The 17,039-nt window shown below is 45.3% G+C and overlaps 1 protein-coding gene across 1 annotated transcript in view; it reads right to left on the bottom strand.

The window, feature by feature from the left end:
- Window positions 1-17,039, bottom strand: part of ATP10D (ATPase phospholipid transporting 10D (putative)) — a 214,967-nt gene that overhangs the window by 44,295 nt on the left and 153,633 nt on the right. The window contains exons 12-15 of the mRNA XM_073583462.1: window positions 5,147-5,726; window positions 3,328-3,431; window positions 2,131-2,257; window positions 1,454-1,638 (exon numbers count right to left, since the gene is read on the bottom strand). Of these exons, the coding sequence (XP_073439563.1) occupies window positions 1,454-1,638; window positions 2,131-2,257; window positions 3,328-3,431; window positions 5,147-5,726 (996 nt within the window). The remainder of the gene's footprint in view (window positions 1-1,453; window positions 1,639-2,130; window positions 2,258-3,327; window positions 3,432-5,146; window positions 5,727-17,039) is intronic.

The raw sequence follows: 17,039 nt of genomic DNA, 5'->3' as shown, positions 1-17,039 counted from the left end.
CCTACTCCATTCGTTGAAACAGGAAAGAGAAATAGAACAATCAATTCCATGTTAGTAATGATTTCACAAAAATTCTTTTGTGGCCTAGAATTGGTGGGGGCAAGAGAAGGAGAAGTATAAAACTGAAATGGAGTCTTTTTTCATAGAATCATAGAATGTTAGAGTTAAAAGTGACCTCCAGGGTCATCATGTCCAACCCTCTGCTCAATGCAGGATTCACTAAACCATCTCAGACAGTTTGTAGACTTCCATTGAAGGAGAACTCACCACCTCTCATGGCAGCCTGTTCCACTCATTGATCACCCTTACTGTCAAAAAATGTTTTCTAATGTCTAGTCTGTATTTTCTCCCTTCCAGTTTCACTCCAATTACTTGTCGTATTGCCATGTGCAAATGAGAATAATGATTATTCCTCTACAATGTGACATCCCTTCAGATATTTGTAGACAGCTATTAAGTCTATGCTTAGCCTTCTTTTTTGCAAGCTAAATATTCCCAGATCCTTTAACCGTTCCACATAGGACAGGCTCTTCAGTCTGCTCGCAGCCCTGGCAGCTCTTCAGTCTGCTCGCAGCCCTGGCAGCTCTTCAGTCTGCTCGCAGCCCTGGCAGCTCTTCAGTCTGCTCGCAGCCCTGGCAGCTCTTCAGTCTGCTCGCAGCCCTGGCAGCTCTTCAGTCTGCTCGCAGCCCTGGCAGCTCTTCAGTCTGCTCGCAGCCCTGGCAGCTCTTCAGTCTGCTCGCAGCCCTGGCAGCTCTTCAGTCTGCTCGCAGCCCTGGCAGCTCTTCAGTCTGCTCGCAACCCTGGCAGCTCTTCAGTCTGCTCGCAACCCTGGCAGCTCTTCAGTCTGCTCGCAACCCTGGCAGCTCTTCAGTCTGCTCGCAACCCTGGCAGCTCTTCAGTCTGCTCGCAACCCTGGCAGCTCTTCAGTCTGCTCGCAACCCTGGCAGCTCTTCAGTCTGCTCGCAACCCTGGCAGCTCTTCAGTCTGCTCGCAACCCTGGCAGCTCCAGTTTTTCAAGGTTTTTTTTTTTTTTTTTTAAATGTGTTGCCCAGAACTGGACACAGTATGCAAGATGAAGCCTGACCAAGGAGGAGTAGAGGGGAATAATTACTTCACTACAGTAATTACTTCCCTAAATTCCAGGCACTAAACCAAGACATGTGTACGTAATTTAGTAAGGCTATGAACTATAGTACACAAAGCTAATTTTTGGGGCACATAATTGACTAAAGCAGTTACCATAAAGAAGAACAAGATTATTTCAATTAATCCATTTTGTTTTCTGTTCATTTTGCACTTTGTCACCCCAAGAGAGATCTAAAATATGAAGTTTTCCAAAAGCTACAATTTCGTTGGGATAAACAAGACTCAAAACACTCACAACCATAAACCAGGGTTGGGTGAACCAGGGTAAGGTAACATATTCGTTATCCATATGTGTATATATACTGACCTTTTCTTGTCTGGTGACTGTGAAGATTTTGTAACTATGTTCTAGGAGTTGGCAAGAATAAGCAATATTGACGGCAGTCTCTTCCTTGTCCCCGGTAAGCATCCAAATTTTGATACCAGCTTTTCTTAGAGACTCTATGGTCTCTGGAACACCTTCCTGAAGACGGTCTTCTATACCAGTAGCCCCTGAAATGGTTTACAAATCATACCCTAATCAAAGAAATAGTATGTGGCGGTCTAGATGCTGCAGAACGTAGGAAGAATCTAAAGTAACAGCAAGAGTTTTTGATCCCAAAAGTCACTCAATAGAACGTGACTATTAAATTGTGCAGCATTTAGAAATAGAGGAAAATATGTGGCAACAACAATATACTGGTCAACGCTCAAAGACTGAAAAAGCAGAACTCCCAACCCTTCCTGAGGCGAGACCTTTCCCACAATGTAGAACCACTGCGAAGATATACGCCTCAAGTTTCCTCATTCTCATGTGAAACTTTCTATATTAGCTTGGACATAGCATGTCACACAGGTAAGGAAATAACACATGTATGTGTAGTCTTGTACAGTAGTACACTAGAAATAAATCCCCACTTAACGATGACTGAAACACTAGGATCTATACTGGCGTCAGGTTGTGTACCGTCAATAAGCATTGCTATTGTAAGAGCATAAACTTACCAAGGAGTGTTAGATCTGTTTCCAGTTTAAGTGCAGACTCGTATAAGAGTTCCTCCCGGTTATCAATACTGGTTTCGGCTAAACTGTGGTCGTGTAGCCATTCTGCATACTCTGCATTAGTCATAACCTATAGAAGACAGCACACACCATAATGGGTTAATATAGTGGATAAATACCAAAGCCTCCATCACAATTCGAGCTAGGCAAAATCATTTGCAAGACCGTGGTCCGGTGTCCATGTCGGTACTCTGTGGCAACTGGACAAAGACAGTGTTAAATCCCTCAGCCGGCGATCAAATGCTGGTACCTTGGCTGCCTCTATTAGTGAGATCCTGTGTAATGATGATGTATAGAATCACAGGCTGTATTTCTCAAAGAAGAGAACCTCACCAGATTTTGAAAATAAAAAATCTCTGTCCGTGCAAGGGAAGATGTCCATGTAAATCGGAACGCAACACTCTCCAAACCTGCGTGTGACAGCTTCTTGTATTTCTATGCACAATCGGGTGGAGAGAGCCGCCGGCCAGTCACGTGAACTGTGTTCCAATCTCCAAAAAGTCTGTCTGACTATGCCCAAATATGGAGGAAGATCATCATGCTATCATGTTGAATAAAGTCTTCTCATTTTATCTTCTGTCAGTTGGGGTTTTGTCTTAGACTGATGTAAACTCTTTCAGGATTCATTAGAATATGGTGCGTGACTGAATTAAAGATCTGTTAAGGGCCTGTCACACTAAGAGATATCGCTAGCAATATCGCTACAACTTGTGACGTTATAGCGATATTGCTAGCGATATCGCGATGTCTGATACTTACCTATGACCCGCTCGTTATCGCTGATCGCGCGAGATCAGGCTGGACTGTTTCTCGTCGTCAGCTTCCTGCGGCGCTTCCTGCTGTGACGAGCGACGCGTGGACGCGGGCGGGAGGACGCAGGATCGCCTGGTGTGACAGGTAAGTAGCGACCCCCGTCCCCAGCGATGTCGCTGGTGAGATCTGCCTGTGTGGCAGCTCACTAGCGACCACTTAGCGATGCACCAGCGATACTGACCGCGTCATATCGCTGGTCGGGATCGCTGGTACATCGCTAAGTGTGACAGTACCTTTAGTCTTTCTACTAGCATTATAGGAAACCTGGGAATGCCTGAATTAGTTTCCCCAGCACCTCACATTTCTGTGAATGTAAAAGAGAGTTACCTTTTTTGCAATACATAAGGTGCGGAGACCTCCTTTAGCATATTTATCTAAATGTTTCTGTGTCAATGTTCGGATCTCTGCCTGGAGTACTTCTGTTTTGTCATCTGAAATCACAAAATAACTGAAGATTAGCTACAATAAAAAAAAACTCCAAAAACTACAGATACGAGAGATGACAATGCTCACAGATCTACTAAATGTTCTAAAGAGGGAGGGAAAAAAAAAAAAAAAAAAAAAGATTAAAGGGGTTGTCCACTACTTTAAATTAACCCCCCAATGTATCCTCCCCGGGGCCCCTAATGAATTTTGTAAATACCTCATGTTGCCTATACTGCCTGTTGCCTATACTGCCTGTGAGCGGCGCTATCGCTGGCCGCTCACAGGCAGCACGTGACCCCCGGCTGCAGCCGGCTCTTGCTTCCGCTGACGTCCCGTTATCCCCCTGCATCACACCCGGCATCCACCGCGCGCCCATTTACTGAGAAAGCGCGGTGGATGCTGGGTGTGACACGGGGGGGTAACGCCGCCCACAACCCAGCAGCCACCGCGGAGACCCAGCACTGAGTCACGCGCCTCACTTGACGTGACGCAAGTGCTGGGTCACGTGCTGCCTGTGAGCGGCCACGGATAGCGCCGCTCATAGGCAGTATAGGCAACATAAGGCATTTACAAAATTAATTAGGGGCCCCGGGGGATACTTTGGGGGATTAGTAGTGGACAGCCCCTTTAAAGAGAATCCGTCAGCAGATTTTCAGCATGTAATATGACAGCAGCATGATATAAGAACAGAGACCCCGATTCCAGCGATGTGTCACTCAGATTACTGGGTGCAGCAGTTGTGATAGTCAGAGTTTTCTCTGCTGCAGATGCAGCAGAGCTCAGTTGTTGAGCTGTGTATAACACCGTCCACACCAGAGCTTTGTGTACATTGTATAGTGACAGACCACTGCTATTTAGTGCTGGTGGTGTGGTTGGACTAGGAGGCAAAAGGCAGGTTGTCAGTTAGTGATAATCTGCTGATAAAACACTGATGGCATTGGAACAGCTAAAACACAGCCCAGTAAGTGACATCTCTAATCAGAGACTCTGATCCTACACCATGCTGCTCTCAGATTACAATGCAAAACCCTGCTGACAGATTACCTTTAAAACAACAAATCAGTTAAGAAAATAACACTTCCAAAATGTGTTTTTGGGTTATATCTCTAGGGGTTTTTGCCCTATATACTTTTATAGTCCCCCCTCCCCATGTACTCATTTATGATAAAGAAATCCATAAAACCTCTTCGCTGCAGAATAAGAATGTCCCGTTGATGCTGGATTAAGGGGAATCTGAATATAGGTCAGAATATAAACGATACATTGTTACATAAAGCTTTTAGACAACATAAACCTGGTGTACTTTTTCAAAATCGAACACCGAATGTTCTAACACCAGTTTTTGAAAATGTAAACTAATTCTCTGGTCACTTAGCACGACAGATTTTCAGCGCCCTTCCTCCCTGCTGCTAAAATCTCACTCTGCTCAGTACAAGCTGCAGCTGTCAGTCAAACTGGGTGGGTAGAAACGGAATATTGTTGGACTCATGATTTTTTTATTTTTTTTTTAAATATAAGGAATGTACAGTTAGTTATTTTGACTTTTTTTTTTTTAAAAAAGCAACAACTATACCAGTCTCATCAGGTCGAACATTTATTAATGTATGCAGTTTGCATTGTGAAATCTGGTGACAGATCTGCTTTAAAGGAATTTTACCTTACAGAAAATCACTTATGTGACATGTTCAAATGTTACATTTGGAAAAGGGACAACACTTACCATTAGAAGCCAGGAGGTCCATTATTACAGAGTCAGCACCTTTTGCATAGACCACTACCTCATTGGACATGGGATGCCGCACCACAACAGACATCCTTTTCCTTACAGAGTCAAATGGCAAAATGTGCAGTAACTGAAATGATAAAGGCCCAAGAAAGCCAAGCTCCACAGTGACTTGGTCAGGAGTCCGAGACCGAAGGGTGCATTTATAAGCTCGAGCGGCATGAACCAACGCAGCTTCATCCGGGGACTCGGCTTCATAGTAAAGCTCACATGCAGTTGGTTTATCGGTGGCATAATTAGGACTTGCAAGGTCTGACTTGTCCAGGCCTTCCAGGGGCATTTCACTAGTGGCATCTAGACTAACCTCCAAAGATTGGTCGCCCTCAGCAGGAGAAGCCAGCTTCATTCTGCCGAAGAGAGGCACTTTGGTCATAAAGTTGTTGGGCGTTTCGGAGGATGAATCTTTTGCACTGGACAGTGAGGTAGAACTGCTTTTCCGAACGGAGAACCTTTGAAACATCTGCTTGATTTCTTCAAGAGATTTCATTGGAGTTTTAATTAAACATGGCATCCTTACCTGTTAATACAGAAACACATACTCAAAAACATGGCCTCTAAATATACATATCCCCAGAAAGCAGTTTCAGTGACAATGGCTAGGTGTATTTGTAAAGACCTTCATTCCCTCTACTGCACTTGGACCAGGTCCAGTACTAGTCAACAGTGATGAGCGAACGTGCTCGGATAAGGTGTTATTCAAGCATGCTCGGGTGCTAAATGAGTGTCTACAGCGTGCTCGAAAAATATGTTTGAGTCTCCGTGGCTAAATGTCTTGTGAGTGTTCAACAGTCGCAACAAATGCAAAGATTGCCTAACAAACAGGGAATCCCTGCATGTGTTGTAGGTGTCTAACAGCCGCGAAACATGCAGCCGCGGAGACTCAAACATATTATTCGAGCACGCTGAAGACACTCAGAAAGCATCAGAGCATGCTCAGATAACACTAGCTCATCACTAGTAGTCAATGAAAAAACTCATTTTCAGTGCTTATAGAAAACAAATGGTAATTCTTTGAATTTACCCAAAGGTATAGGAAAGCAGAAACTATTAGTGTATACGAGTGTCTTTTTGATAAATATTTAAGGAGTCTATCAGGACAAAATGACTGTTCAAACCAAGCACAGATCCTTATAAAAGGACATAGCCCCAGTGTATATTTTTATATATATATATCCCTTGTCCATGAATGGTTTGTTCCAGTAGCCCATTAATCATCAGATACAGATATAGATATAGATATATCTATCTAAAAATTACATATATATATATATCTACTATAATAAATGCCCTAAGCAACTTCCGGTTGTAACAACTTCCGTCCAGTTGTAACCAGTGACGTCACCGCACACCTCTTTCCATGTTAACCCTCAACACACACACTCCTCTCACCTTTCACCATCTCCACTCACTCTTTCACTCCACATACGACCCTTTCTCTCACTCCGTCTCTCATACTCACGCCGTCATCGCCGCTGCTCCACGATCCCCGACATCATCTTCCGCCGGCGCCATCCTGGATCCAGACGTCCTCCACGCCGGCAACATGTTCTTGCGGCGACACCATTTTGGATCGGCGAAATCCCGCGATAGTCAAGATGGCGTCGCCGCAAGAACATGTCGCCGGCGTGGAGGACGTCGGGATCCAAAATGGCGTCGGCGAAATCTCGCGAGATTTCGCCGACGCCATTTTGGATCCCGACGGCATCCACGCCGGCGACATGTTCCTGCGCCGACGCTATTTTGGATCGGCGAAATCCCGCGATACTCAAGATGGCGTCGCCGCAAGAACAGGTCGCCGGCAAGGACGACGTCGGGAACCAAAATGGCGTCGGCGAAAACTCGCGATATTTCGTCGACGCCATTTTGGATCCCGACGTCGTCCATGCCGGCGACATGTTCTTCCGGCGGACACCATCTTGAATATCGCGGGATTTCACGATACTCAAGATGGCGTCGCCGCAAGAACATGTCACCGGCGTGGACAACGTCTGGATCCAGGATGGCGCCGGCGGAAGAAGATGTCGGGGATCGTGGATCAGCGGCGATGACGGCGTGAGTATGAGAGACTGAGTGAGAGAAGGGGTCGTATGTGGAGTGAAAGAGAGTGGAGATGGTAAAAGGTGAGAGGAGTGTGTGTGTTGAGGGTTAACATGGCAAGAGGTGTGATGCTATCGCATCCTCTCGATGCGATAGCATCGGGCCATAATCTAGTGTGTATATATATATATATATATATATATATATATATATATATATATATATCTCTATCTATAATAATAAATGCCCTAAGCAGCTTCCGGTTGTAACAACTTCCGTCCAGTTGTAACCGGTGACGTCACCCCACACACACGCACATATTAACCCTCAACACACCACACCGCCTCAACACACACTCCTCTCACCTTTCACCTCCACTCATGTCCACTCACTCTTTCACTCCACATACGTTCCTTTCTCTCACTCCGTTTCTCATACTCACACCGTCATCGTCGCTGCCCCGACATCTTCCTCCGCCGCCGCGATCCAGGATCCAGACGTTCTCCAGGCCGCCGACATGTTCTTGCGGGACGCCATCTTGGATGTCGTGAAATCCCGCGAGATTCAAGATGGCGTCGCCGCAACAATATGTCGCTGGCGTGGACGACATCGGGATCCAAAAAGATGGCGTCGGCGAAATCTCGCGAGATTACGCCGACGCCATTTTGGATCCCGATGTCGCCCATGCCAGCGACATTTTGTTGCGCCGACGCCATCTTGAATATCGCGGGACTTCACGACATCCAATATGGCGTCCCGCAAGAATATGTCGCTGGCGTGGGCGACATCGGGATCCAAAATGGCGTCGGCGTAATCTCGCGAGATTTTGCCGATGCCATCTTTTTGGATCCCGATGTCGTCCACGCCAGCGACATGTTGTTGCGGCGACGCTATCTTGAATATCGCGGGATTTCACGAAATCCAAGATGGCGTCCCGCAAGAACATGTCGGCGGCCTGGAGAACGTCTGGATCCTGGATCGCGGCGGCGGAGGAAGATGTCGGGGCAGCGACGATGACGGTGTGAGTATGAGAAACGGAGTGAGAGAAAGGAACGTATGTGGAGTGAAAGAGTGAGTGGACATGAGTGGAGGTGAAAGGTGAGAGGAGTGTGTGTTGAGGCGGTGTGGTGTGTTGAGGGTTAACATGGCAAGAGGTGTTAACGACGTCGGCGAAATCTCGCGAGATTTCTCCGACGCCATCTTGCATTCGTGAAATTGCGTCATTTACCTCACGCCGACTTGCTGTGCGGACGCTTGGCATTGCCTGTACCACCATAACTACTGCTGCCTTGGTCCTATGCCTGTTTACTGCCGGTGTCTAATTACTGGACCAATTTGCCTGTACCGCCATAACTACTGCTGCCTTGCTCCTCTGCCGGTGTCTAATTACTGGACCAATTTGCCTATACCGCCATAACTACTGCCTTTGTCCTCTGCCGGTGTCTAATTACAGGGCCAATTTGCCTCTATCGCCATAACTACTGCTGCTTTGGTCATCTGCCTGTTTACTGCCGGTGTCTAATTACAAGGCCAATTTGCCTCTACCGCCATAACTACTGCTGCCTTGCTCCTCTGCCGGTGTCTAATTACAGGGCTAATTTGCCTCTACCGCCATAACTACTGCTGCCTTGCTCCTCTGCCGGTGTCTAACTACAGGGCCAATTTGCCACTACCACTTCATAACTACTGCTGCCTTGCTCCTCTGCCGGTGTCTAATTACAGGGCCAATTTGCCTCTACCGCCATAACTACTGCTGCCTTGCTCCTCTGCCGGTGTCTAACTACAGGGCCAATTTGCCACTACCACTTCATAACTACTGCTGGGCAATTACAGGGTCAATTAGTATCTGTTTACTCTACAATACTCCAGGACGCCTTCTTCACTGCCAGATAACTGCCAAATAGACTCCTTTACCTGTGCCAACATGAGTCATAACAAAAAGTATGCCAATGCCAGTGAAAGGAAAGCAGCTTTAGCACTATGACAAAAACAACGCCGTGCTAATGAGACTCCTGAGGAAAAACACCATCACCTTGAGAAGATTAAAGGTTTATAAACGCCGTCGCCTCACACACGAATCCCCTAACTCTAAATCCATAAGATTGGCTGAAGAAGCCTCTGCACGCCGTCACCGCCGACAACAGACAGCCTCTTCCTCATCATTATTATTAGACTCACAACAGGATGCTTCCACATCAGCATGTGGAACAATTTACTGCTACACTTCATCCCATATGCCGTTCACTGACATAACTAATCAGCAATCTGTTTCTGCCCTATCAATACCACCATTCAATACCGATGCACAGTATGCCAATGCCAGTGAAAGGAAAGCAGCTTTAGCACTACGACAAAAACAACGCCGTGCTAATGAGACTCCTGAGGAAAAACAGCATCGACTTGACAAGATTAAGGCTTATAAACGCCGTCGTCTCACACACGAATCCCCTAACTCTAAATCTATTACATTGGCTGAAGAAGCCTCTACACGCCATCACCGCCAACAGACGGCTTCTTCCTCATCATTATTAGTAGACTCACAACAGGATGCTTCCACATCAGCATGTGGAACAAGTTACTACCACACTTCATCCTATATGCCGTTCACTGACATAACTAATCAGCAATCTGTTTCTTCCCTATCAATACCACCATTAGTCAATACCAACGCACAGTTTCTTCACATACAAGCTGCAGTTAGCCCGCAGAAAGTGCAACCAAGACAAATATACGTTGGTCTCAAAACTAGGCGCACCCCATCGGTTGGACATGCACTTCTACTACAACCTCACATTTTCACTAATGATGAAAATAGTATTACCGAACACAGCTGTGGTGACATGACCCATGTATGTGAGCATTGCGAAGCTTTGCATTTTGTAGCAGAGATACCTTCTGATAACAACTTTACGCTCTGCTGTCAGAAGGGTAAAGTCCATGTACCCATACTACAATATCCTGATGTCTTTACACGTTTGCTGAAAGGGCAAAGTGAATTTAGCAAAAATTTCATTGATAATATTCGAAGTATTAACAGTTCCTTTGCTTTTGCCTCCATGGGTGCAAATATTTCACCACCTCCTGGATATGGCCCATACTGTTTCCGCATACATGGCCAGATCTATCATAGAACTGGAACACTACATCCCTCAGATGACCAGCAACGCGCATTTGCCCAACTTTACATTCTCGATACCACTACCGCAAACGAACAACGCTTACGATGTAAAGAAAATCAAAAATGTCATCCTACATTGATGAACATTATTGCCCTTCAAATCCAAACTATTAATCCTTTTGTGGAAGCTTATCAAATGTTACGTGATGTGGAAGAACAAGAAAAAATTAAATCTCTACAAAACGGAACTGTCATGCCAAACATCACTATGGCTATTAAATAAGATCGTACTCAAGACCCTCGACGCTACAATAATCCCACTGTCAGTGAAGTAGCAGTCGTGTTTCAAAATGACAATGGTGAGCCACTAATGTCCACTCGCAGGATTTCAGAATACTCAAGATGGCATGGCCGCAAGAACATGTCGCCGGCGTGGACAATGTCGGGATCCAGGATGGCGCCGGCGGAAGAAGATGTCGGGGATCGTGGAGCAGCGACGATGACGGTGTGAGTATGAGAGACGGAGTGAGAGAAAGGGTCGTATGTGGAGTGAAAGAGTGAATGGACGTGAGTGGAGATGGTGAAAGGTGAGAGGAGTGTGTGTTGAGGCGGTGTGGTGTGTTGAGGAGGTGTGTGTGTATTGAGGGTTAACATGGCAAGAGGTGTGTCACTATCCTCTCGATGCGATAGCATCGGGCCTTAATCGAGTATATATATATATATACATATACACATACACACACACACACACATATACACACATACATATACACTCACTGGCCACTTTATTAGGTACACCTGTCCAACTGTGTGTTAAGACTTAATTTCTAATCAGCCAATCACATGGCGGCAACTCAGTGCATTTAGGCATGTAGACATGGTCAAGACAATCTCCTGCAGTTCAAACCGAGCATCAGTATGGGGAAGAAAGGTGATTTGAGTGCCTTTGAACGTGGCATGATTGTTGGTGCCAGAAGGGCTGGTCTGAGTATTTCAGAAACTGCTGATCTACTGGGATTTTCACGCACAACCATCTCTAGGGTTTACAGAGAATGGTCCGAAAAAGAAAAAAAATCCAGTGAGCGGCAGTTCTGTGGCCGGAAATGCCTTGTTGATGCCAGAGGTCAGAGGAGAATGGGCAGACTGGTTTGAGCTGATAGAAAGGCAACAGTGACTCAAATTGCCACCCGTTACAACCAAGGTAGGCAGAAGAGCATCTCTGAACGCACAGTGCGTCGAACTTTGAGGCAGATGGGCTACAGCAGCAGAAGACCACACCGGGTACCACTCCTCTCAGCTAAGAACAGGAAACTGAGGCTACAATTTGCACAAGCTCATCGAAATTGGACAGTAGAAGATTGGAAAAACGTTGCCTGGTCTGATGAGTCTCGATTTCTGCTGTGACATTCGGATGGTAGGGTCAGAATTTGGCGTAAACAACATGAAAGCATGGATCCATCCTGCCTTGTATCAACGGTTCAGGCTGGTGGTGGTGGTGTCATGGTGTGGGGAATTTTTTCTTGGCACTCTTTGGGCCCCTTGGTACCAATTGAGCATCGTTGCAACGCCACAGCCTACCTGAGTATTGTTGCTGACCATGTCCATCCCTTTATGACCACAATGTACCCAACATCTGATGGCTACTTTCAGCAGGATAATGCGCCATGTCATAAAGCTCGAATCATCTCAGATTGGTTTCTTGAACATGACAATGAGTTCACTGTACTCAAATGGCCTCCTCAGTCACCAGATCTCAATCCAATAGAGCATCTTTGGGATGTGGTGGAACGGGAGATTCGCATCAGGGATGTGCAGCCGACAAATCTGCGCCAACTGTGTGATGCCATCATGTCAATATGGTCCAAAATCTCTGAGGAATGCTTCCAGCACCTTGTTGAATCTCTGCCACGAAGAATTGAGGCAGTTCTGAAGGCAAAAGGGGGTCCAACCCGTTACTAGCATGGTGTACCTAATAAAGTGGCCAGTGAGTGTATATACACACACATATATTCATATATATATCTATATATACATATATATATATATATATATATATACGCACACACTATATATATATATATATATATATATATATACATACATATACATACATACATACACACATATATATTGTGTATATATATATATATAGTGTGTATATATATATGTGTGTGTATATATATACATGTATATATATATATATATATATATATATATATATATATATAGTGTGTGCGTATATATATATGTATATATAGATATATATATGAAATTTTTAGAGACAGATATATATATATATATATATATATATATGGCACAAAACGTCAGCATTAAAGTATAAAGAGGTTCCCAGCAGACCTGAAATACAGCGGATGCTCCACCACTTCTACAACTACGTGTACCAGCCTAACCCAAAGGGAGTGAGTCAAGCTGCAAAAGACCTCAACAATATATTCTATGCAATGGCCAGACTGTCCGACCTTAAAAAAGTCAACTACAAGAGACCAAAAGAAAAACAGATCAATGGATGGTTTGACAGAGAATGTAAAGCCGTACGGAAGACCCTGAGAACAGCCTCAAACAAGAAACACAGAGACCCCAACCACCCAGGTCTGAGGGAAGCCTATGAAACCATACAAAGGCAGTACAAAACCATCCTCAGGAGGAAGAAGCAGAGTTACATCTCCACCAAACTTAACCAACTCCAAGACGCTCTCCAAGACAACTCCTTCTGGGAACTATGGAACCACATGGGCACAAAAGACAAGAAAAACAACATCTATATCCAAAATGGCAACATCTGGCTCCAGTACTTCAGAGACCTCTATAAAGACATTCCAAAGGAAGAACTAAGCCAAGAACAGGAAAACATAATGGCAAAACTAAAAGCAATGGAGCAAAAAGTAAAAAATTTCCAAAACCCCGTGGATGCACCTATTACATTACAGGAAGTAGCAGAGAGAATCTCTTCCATAAGATGTAGAAAAACCGGTGGCCTGGATAGAATCCTACCAGAAATGCTGAAGTACAGCCCACCAGAAATACAGGCCGCAATGGTTAAACTCTTCAATATTGTGCTAACTGCCTGCAACTTCCCTCCTACCTGGAATCAAGGCCTCATCACAACCATCCACAAGAATGGGGACAGGTATGACCCAGCCAACTACAGAGGACTATGTGTCAGCAGCAACCTGGGAAAACTGTTCAACAGCATCCTGAACAAGAGGATCCTCAGTTTCCTCACCGAGCACAACGTCCTCAACAAGAGCCAAGCAGGCTTCATGCCTAACCACCACACCACTGACCACATCTACACCCTGCACAGCCTCATTTAGAGCCACGTCCACAATACAAAGAACGGGAAGATATACGCCTGTTTCGAGGACTTTAAAAAGGCCTTTGATTCGGTGTGGCACCCAGGCCTGAAACTGCTGGAGAGCAGAATAGGAGGAAAGACCTATGATGTTATCAAAAGCTCCTACACCGAGAACCTCTGCAGTGTGAGTGTGAACAGCAGAAGAACGGCTTATTTCCAGCAGAGTCGGGGAGTCAGACAAGGCTGCAGCCTAAGCCCAACGCTCTTCAACATTTACATCAACGAGCTGGCTACCGCTCTGGAATCTTCCACAGCACCAGGTCTCACCCTCCATGACGCGCAGGTGAAATTCCTGCTGTATGCAGATGACTTGCTGCTTCTGTCACCAACCGAGAAAGGCCTCCAAGACAACCTGAAAATCTTAGAGAAATTCAGCTCCACCTGGGCTCTACCGGTCAACCTAAAGAAAACCAACATCATGGTGTTCCAGAAGAGAGAGAAAATCAGACCAGAATCCTTCATTTATCCTCAACAACTGCGCCCTTACAGGAACAGACAAATATACCTACCTGGGCCTAGAGATTCACCGATCAGGGAGCTTCAAACAAGCCATAGAGACCCTGAAAGACAAGGCATGCAAAACCTTCTATGCCATCCGAAGGAAACTCTACCATCTAAAGCCACAGGTGAGGGTCTGGTAAAAAATCTTCGACTCTATCATCGCCCCAATCCTCCTGTATGGCAGCGAAGTCTGGGGTCCTCACACCTACCCAGACTGGTCAAGGTGGGATTCAAGCCCAACAGAAATATTCCACCTGGAATTCTGCAAGCACCTTCTCCAAGTCCATCGGAGCACCTCCAACAGTGCTTGCCGGGCCGAGCTGGGCAGATTCCCTCTACACCTAACGGTTCTAAAGAGGGCACTGTCACTCCGGGCTCACCTACGTAGGAGCAATCCAAGCTCCCATCACCATAAAGCCCTGACACATGTAGGGGAAACAGAAAAACCAGGACCCTCGGAACAGCTCACCCAAACCCAACCTGACCAGAACACCAATCACAACAACCTGACAAAAGCCGGAATCAGGAAGATGGTAGACGAAGGCCAGGAGAGGTACGTAAGTGACTGGAAGAACGACATCATCAGCTCACAGAAACTGACCATGTACCAGAGTCTACAGAGAGACTACAGACTGGCTCCATACCTGGAGAAACTCCCGGGCCTCAAAAGACCACAAGATCCTGAGCCGGTATAGACTCAGTGCCCACAGTCTGGCCATAGAATCCGGCCGACACAGGCAGAGCTACAAGCCCAGGGAGGAAAGACTGTGCCAACACTGTGACCAGGAGACCCTGGAGGATGAGACCCACTTCCTGCTACACTGCTCCAAGTACTCAGCAGTGAGGGACACTCGCTTCAGGAGACTCTCACATCTCTTCCCGGATTTCACCACCATGAAGGAGGAAGAGAAAACATATATCCTGTTGGGGGAAGAAGAGAGAGCAGTGGAGATAGCAGCGCAATATGTGAGCGAATGCCATAGACTGCGAGAAAGAGAACTATGATATGCCATGGACTCCTATAGCCCCATCCAGGATCTGCCCCATCCACCTTTCCTACAGCCCCTACCCAACATCCCTATTCCCTTCTGTACACCTGCTTTGGCAAAACTAATGTGTATTTAGTCCTGTCAATAAAGCTTCTTTGAATTATATATATATATATATATATATATATATATATATATATATATATATATATATATATATATATATATATATATATATATATTTTGTGTGTATCTATCTCTATCTAAAAATTACATATATATATATCTATATACACACACACATTATATATATATATCTATATACACACACAATATATATATATATATATATATATATATTATACATATATTATACACACCACACACACGAGGTCTTGTTTTGCAATGCAATATGTTATTTAGTTAGTTGAATGGTCTCATGAGCAATCTGGATTTATTTTGATTTTTTTTGTTTCTGTTACAGCATTTTAAAGTTGGGTCTCAAGGCTGAAATATGGAAATGGAGAAGTTGGTAAAGTTTACACCGGCTGCTGCAATTCACTCCTGTGGTTTCCAACTGCTTCAGCACCCACCCTATTCCCCTGATTTAGCTCCCTCGGACTATCACCTATTCCCACAGATGAAAAAGCACCTTGATGGAATTGCAGCCATTGCAACAGCCGATGTGTGAACTTTGCCAACTTCTCCATTTGCATTGCAAAACAAGACCATGCAAAAAAGATTTCATGGGTGGGCCTCAAAGTTTTCAGGCGCCCCTCGTATATACAGGGGTTGGACAAAATAATGGGAACACCTGGAGACATCAACAAAAGTTTGATTAATAAGGTGTAGGTCCACCTTTTGCGGCGATTACAGCCTCAATTATCTGAGGTATGGATTCATACAAGGTGTGAATTGTTTCCCAAGGAATTTTAGCCCATTCTTCAGTTAAAACACCCTCCAGTTCGTTCTTTGAGCGACAATGGCGGCGGAAATCGAGGTCTAACTTGAATCTCTAAAATCGACCATAAATGCTCAATAATGTTGAGGTCTGGGGATTGTGGGGGCCAGATGAGATGCTCAACTTCATTAGAATGTTCCTCGTGCCATGCTTTAACAATTCTAGCTGTATGAATTGGTGCATTATCATCCTGAAAGAAGGCGTTCCCCTCCGGGAACAGTGCTTGAACCAAAGGATGCACATGGTCGCCCAAAATGCCTAAATAATCTCGGCTGTTAATTGTTCCATGAAAGGATATCATTGGCCTGGCAGATCTCCATGAAATAGCACCCCAGATCATCACAGAACCTCCGCCATGTTTTACGGTTGGGAGAAGCCAGTCTGGATGGAATGCTTCTTTCGGCTGTCTCCAAACGTACACTCGGCCGGAGGTCGGAAATAGGTTAAATGATGGTTCGTATGAGAATATCATGTTTCCACTGCTTGAGGAACCAATTCAGGAGGTTTCTACACCACTCTAAACGCTTGGAAACATTTGTCATTGAGAGCAGCGGTTTTCGAATTGCAGCTCTTCCGTGGAATCTAGATTTGTGCAGCTCCCGACGAACAGTTTTCATGGAAACTGGGTTCTGTAGGTGTTCATTGAGCTCAGCAGTGATTTTCAGAGCCGTGCTCTTGCGATCCTCTCTCACAAACAATTCGCTTAAGAGTCCGACGCTCTCTCTCAGTCAACTTCGACTTTTGGCCGGACCTGTGCTTTGCTGCGGACGTTTTTCCTTCTCTTTCAAACGCAGTCATTACTTTGGAGACAGTACCTCTTGACACGCCAAGCATTCGGACACTTTCTG

The sequence above is a fragment of the Dendrobates tinctorius genome, unplaced genomic scaffold (genome assembly GCF_039654945.1).
Source record: "Dendrobates tinctorius isolate UK_male_01 unplaced genomic scaffold, ASM3965494v1 ptg000079l, whole genome shotgun sequence".
NCBI lineage: Eukaryota > Metazoa > Chordata > Amphibia > Anura > Dendrobatidae > Dendrobates > Dendrobates tinctorius.
The sequence above is the reverse complement of the archived record's forward strand: the minus strand, read 5'-3'. Positions and strand labels throughout refer to the sequence as shown.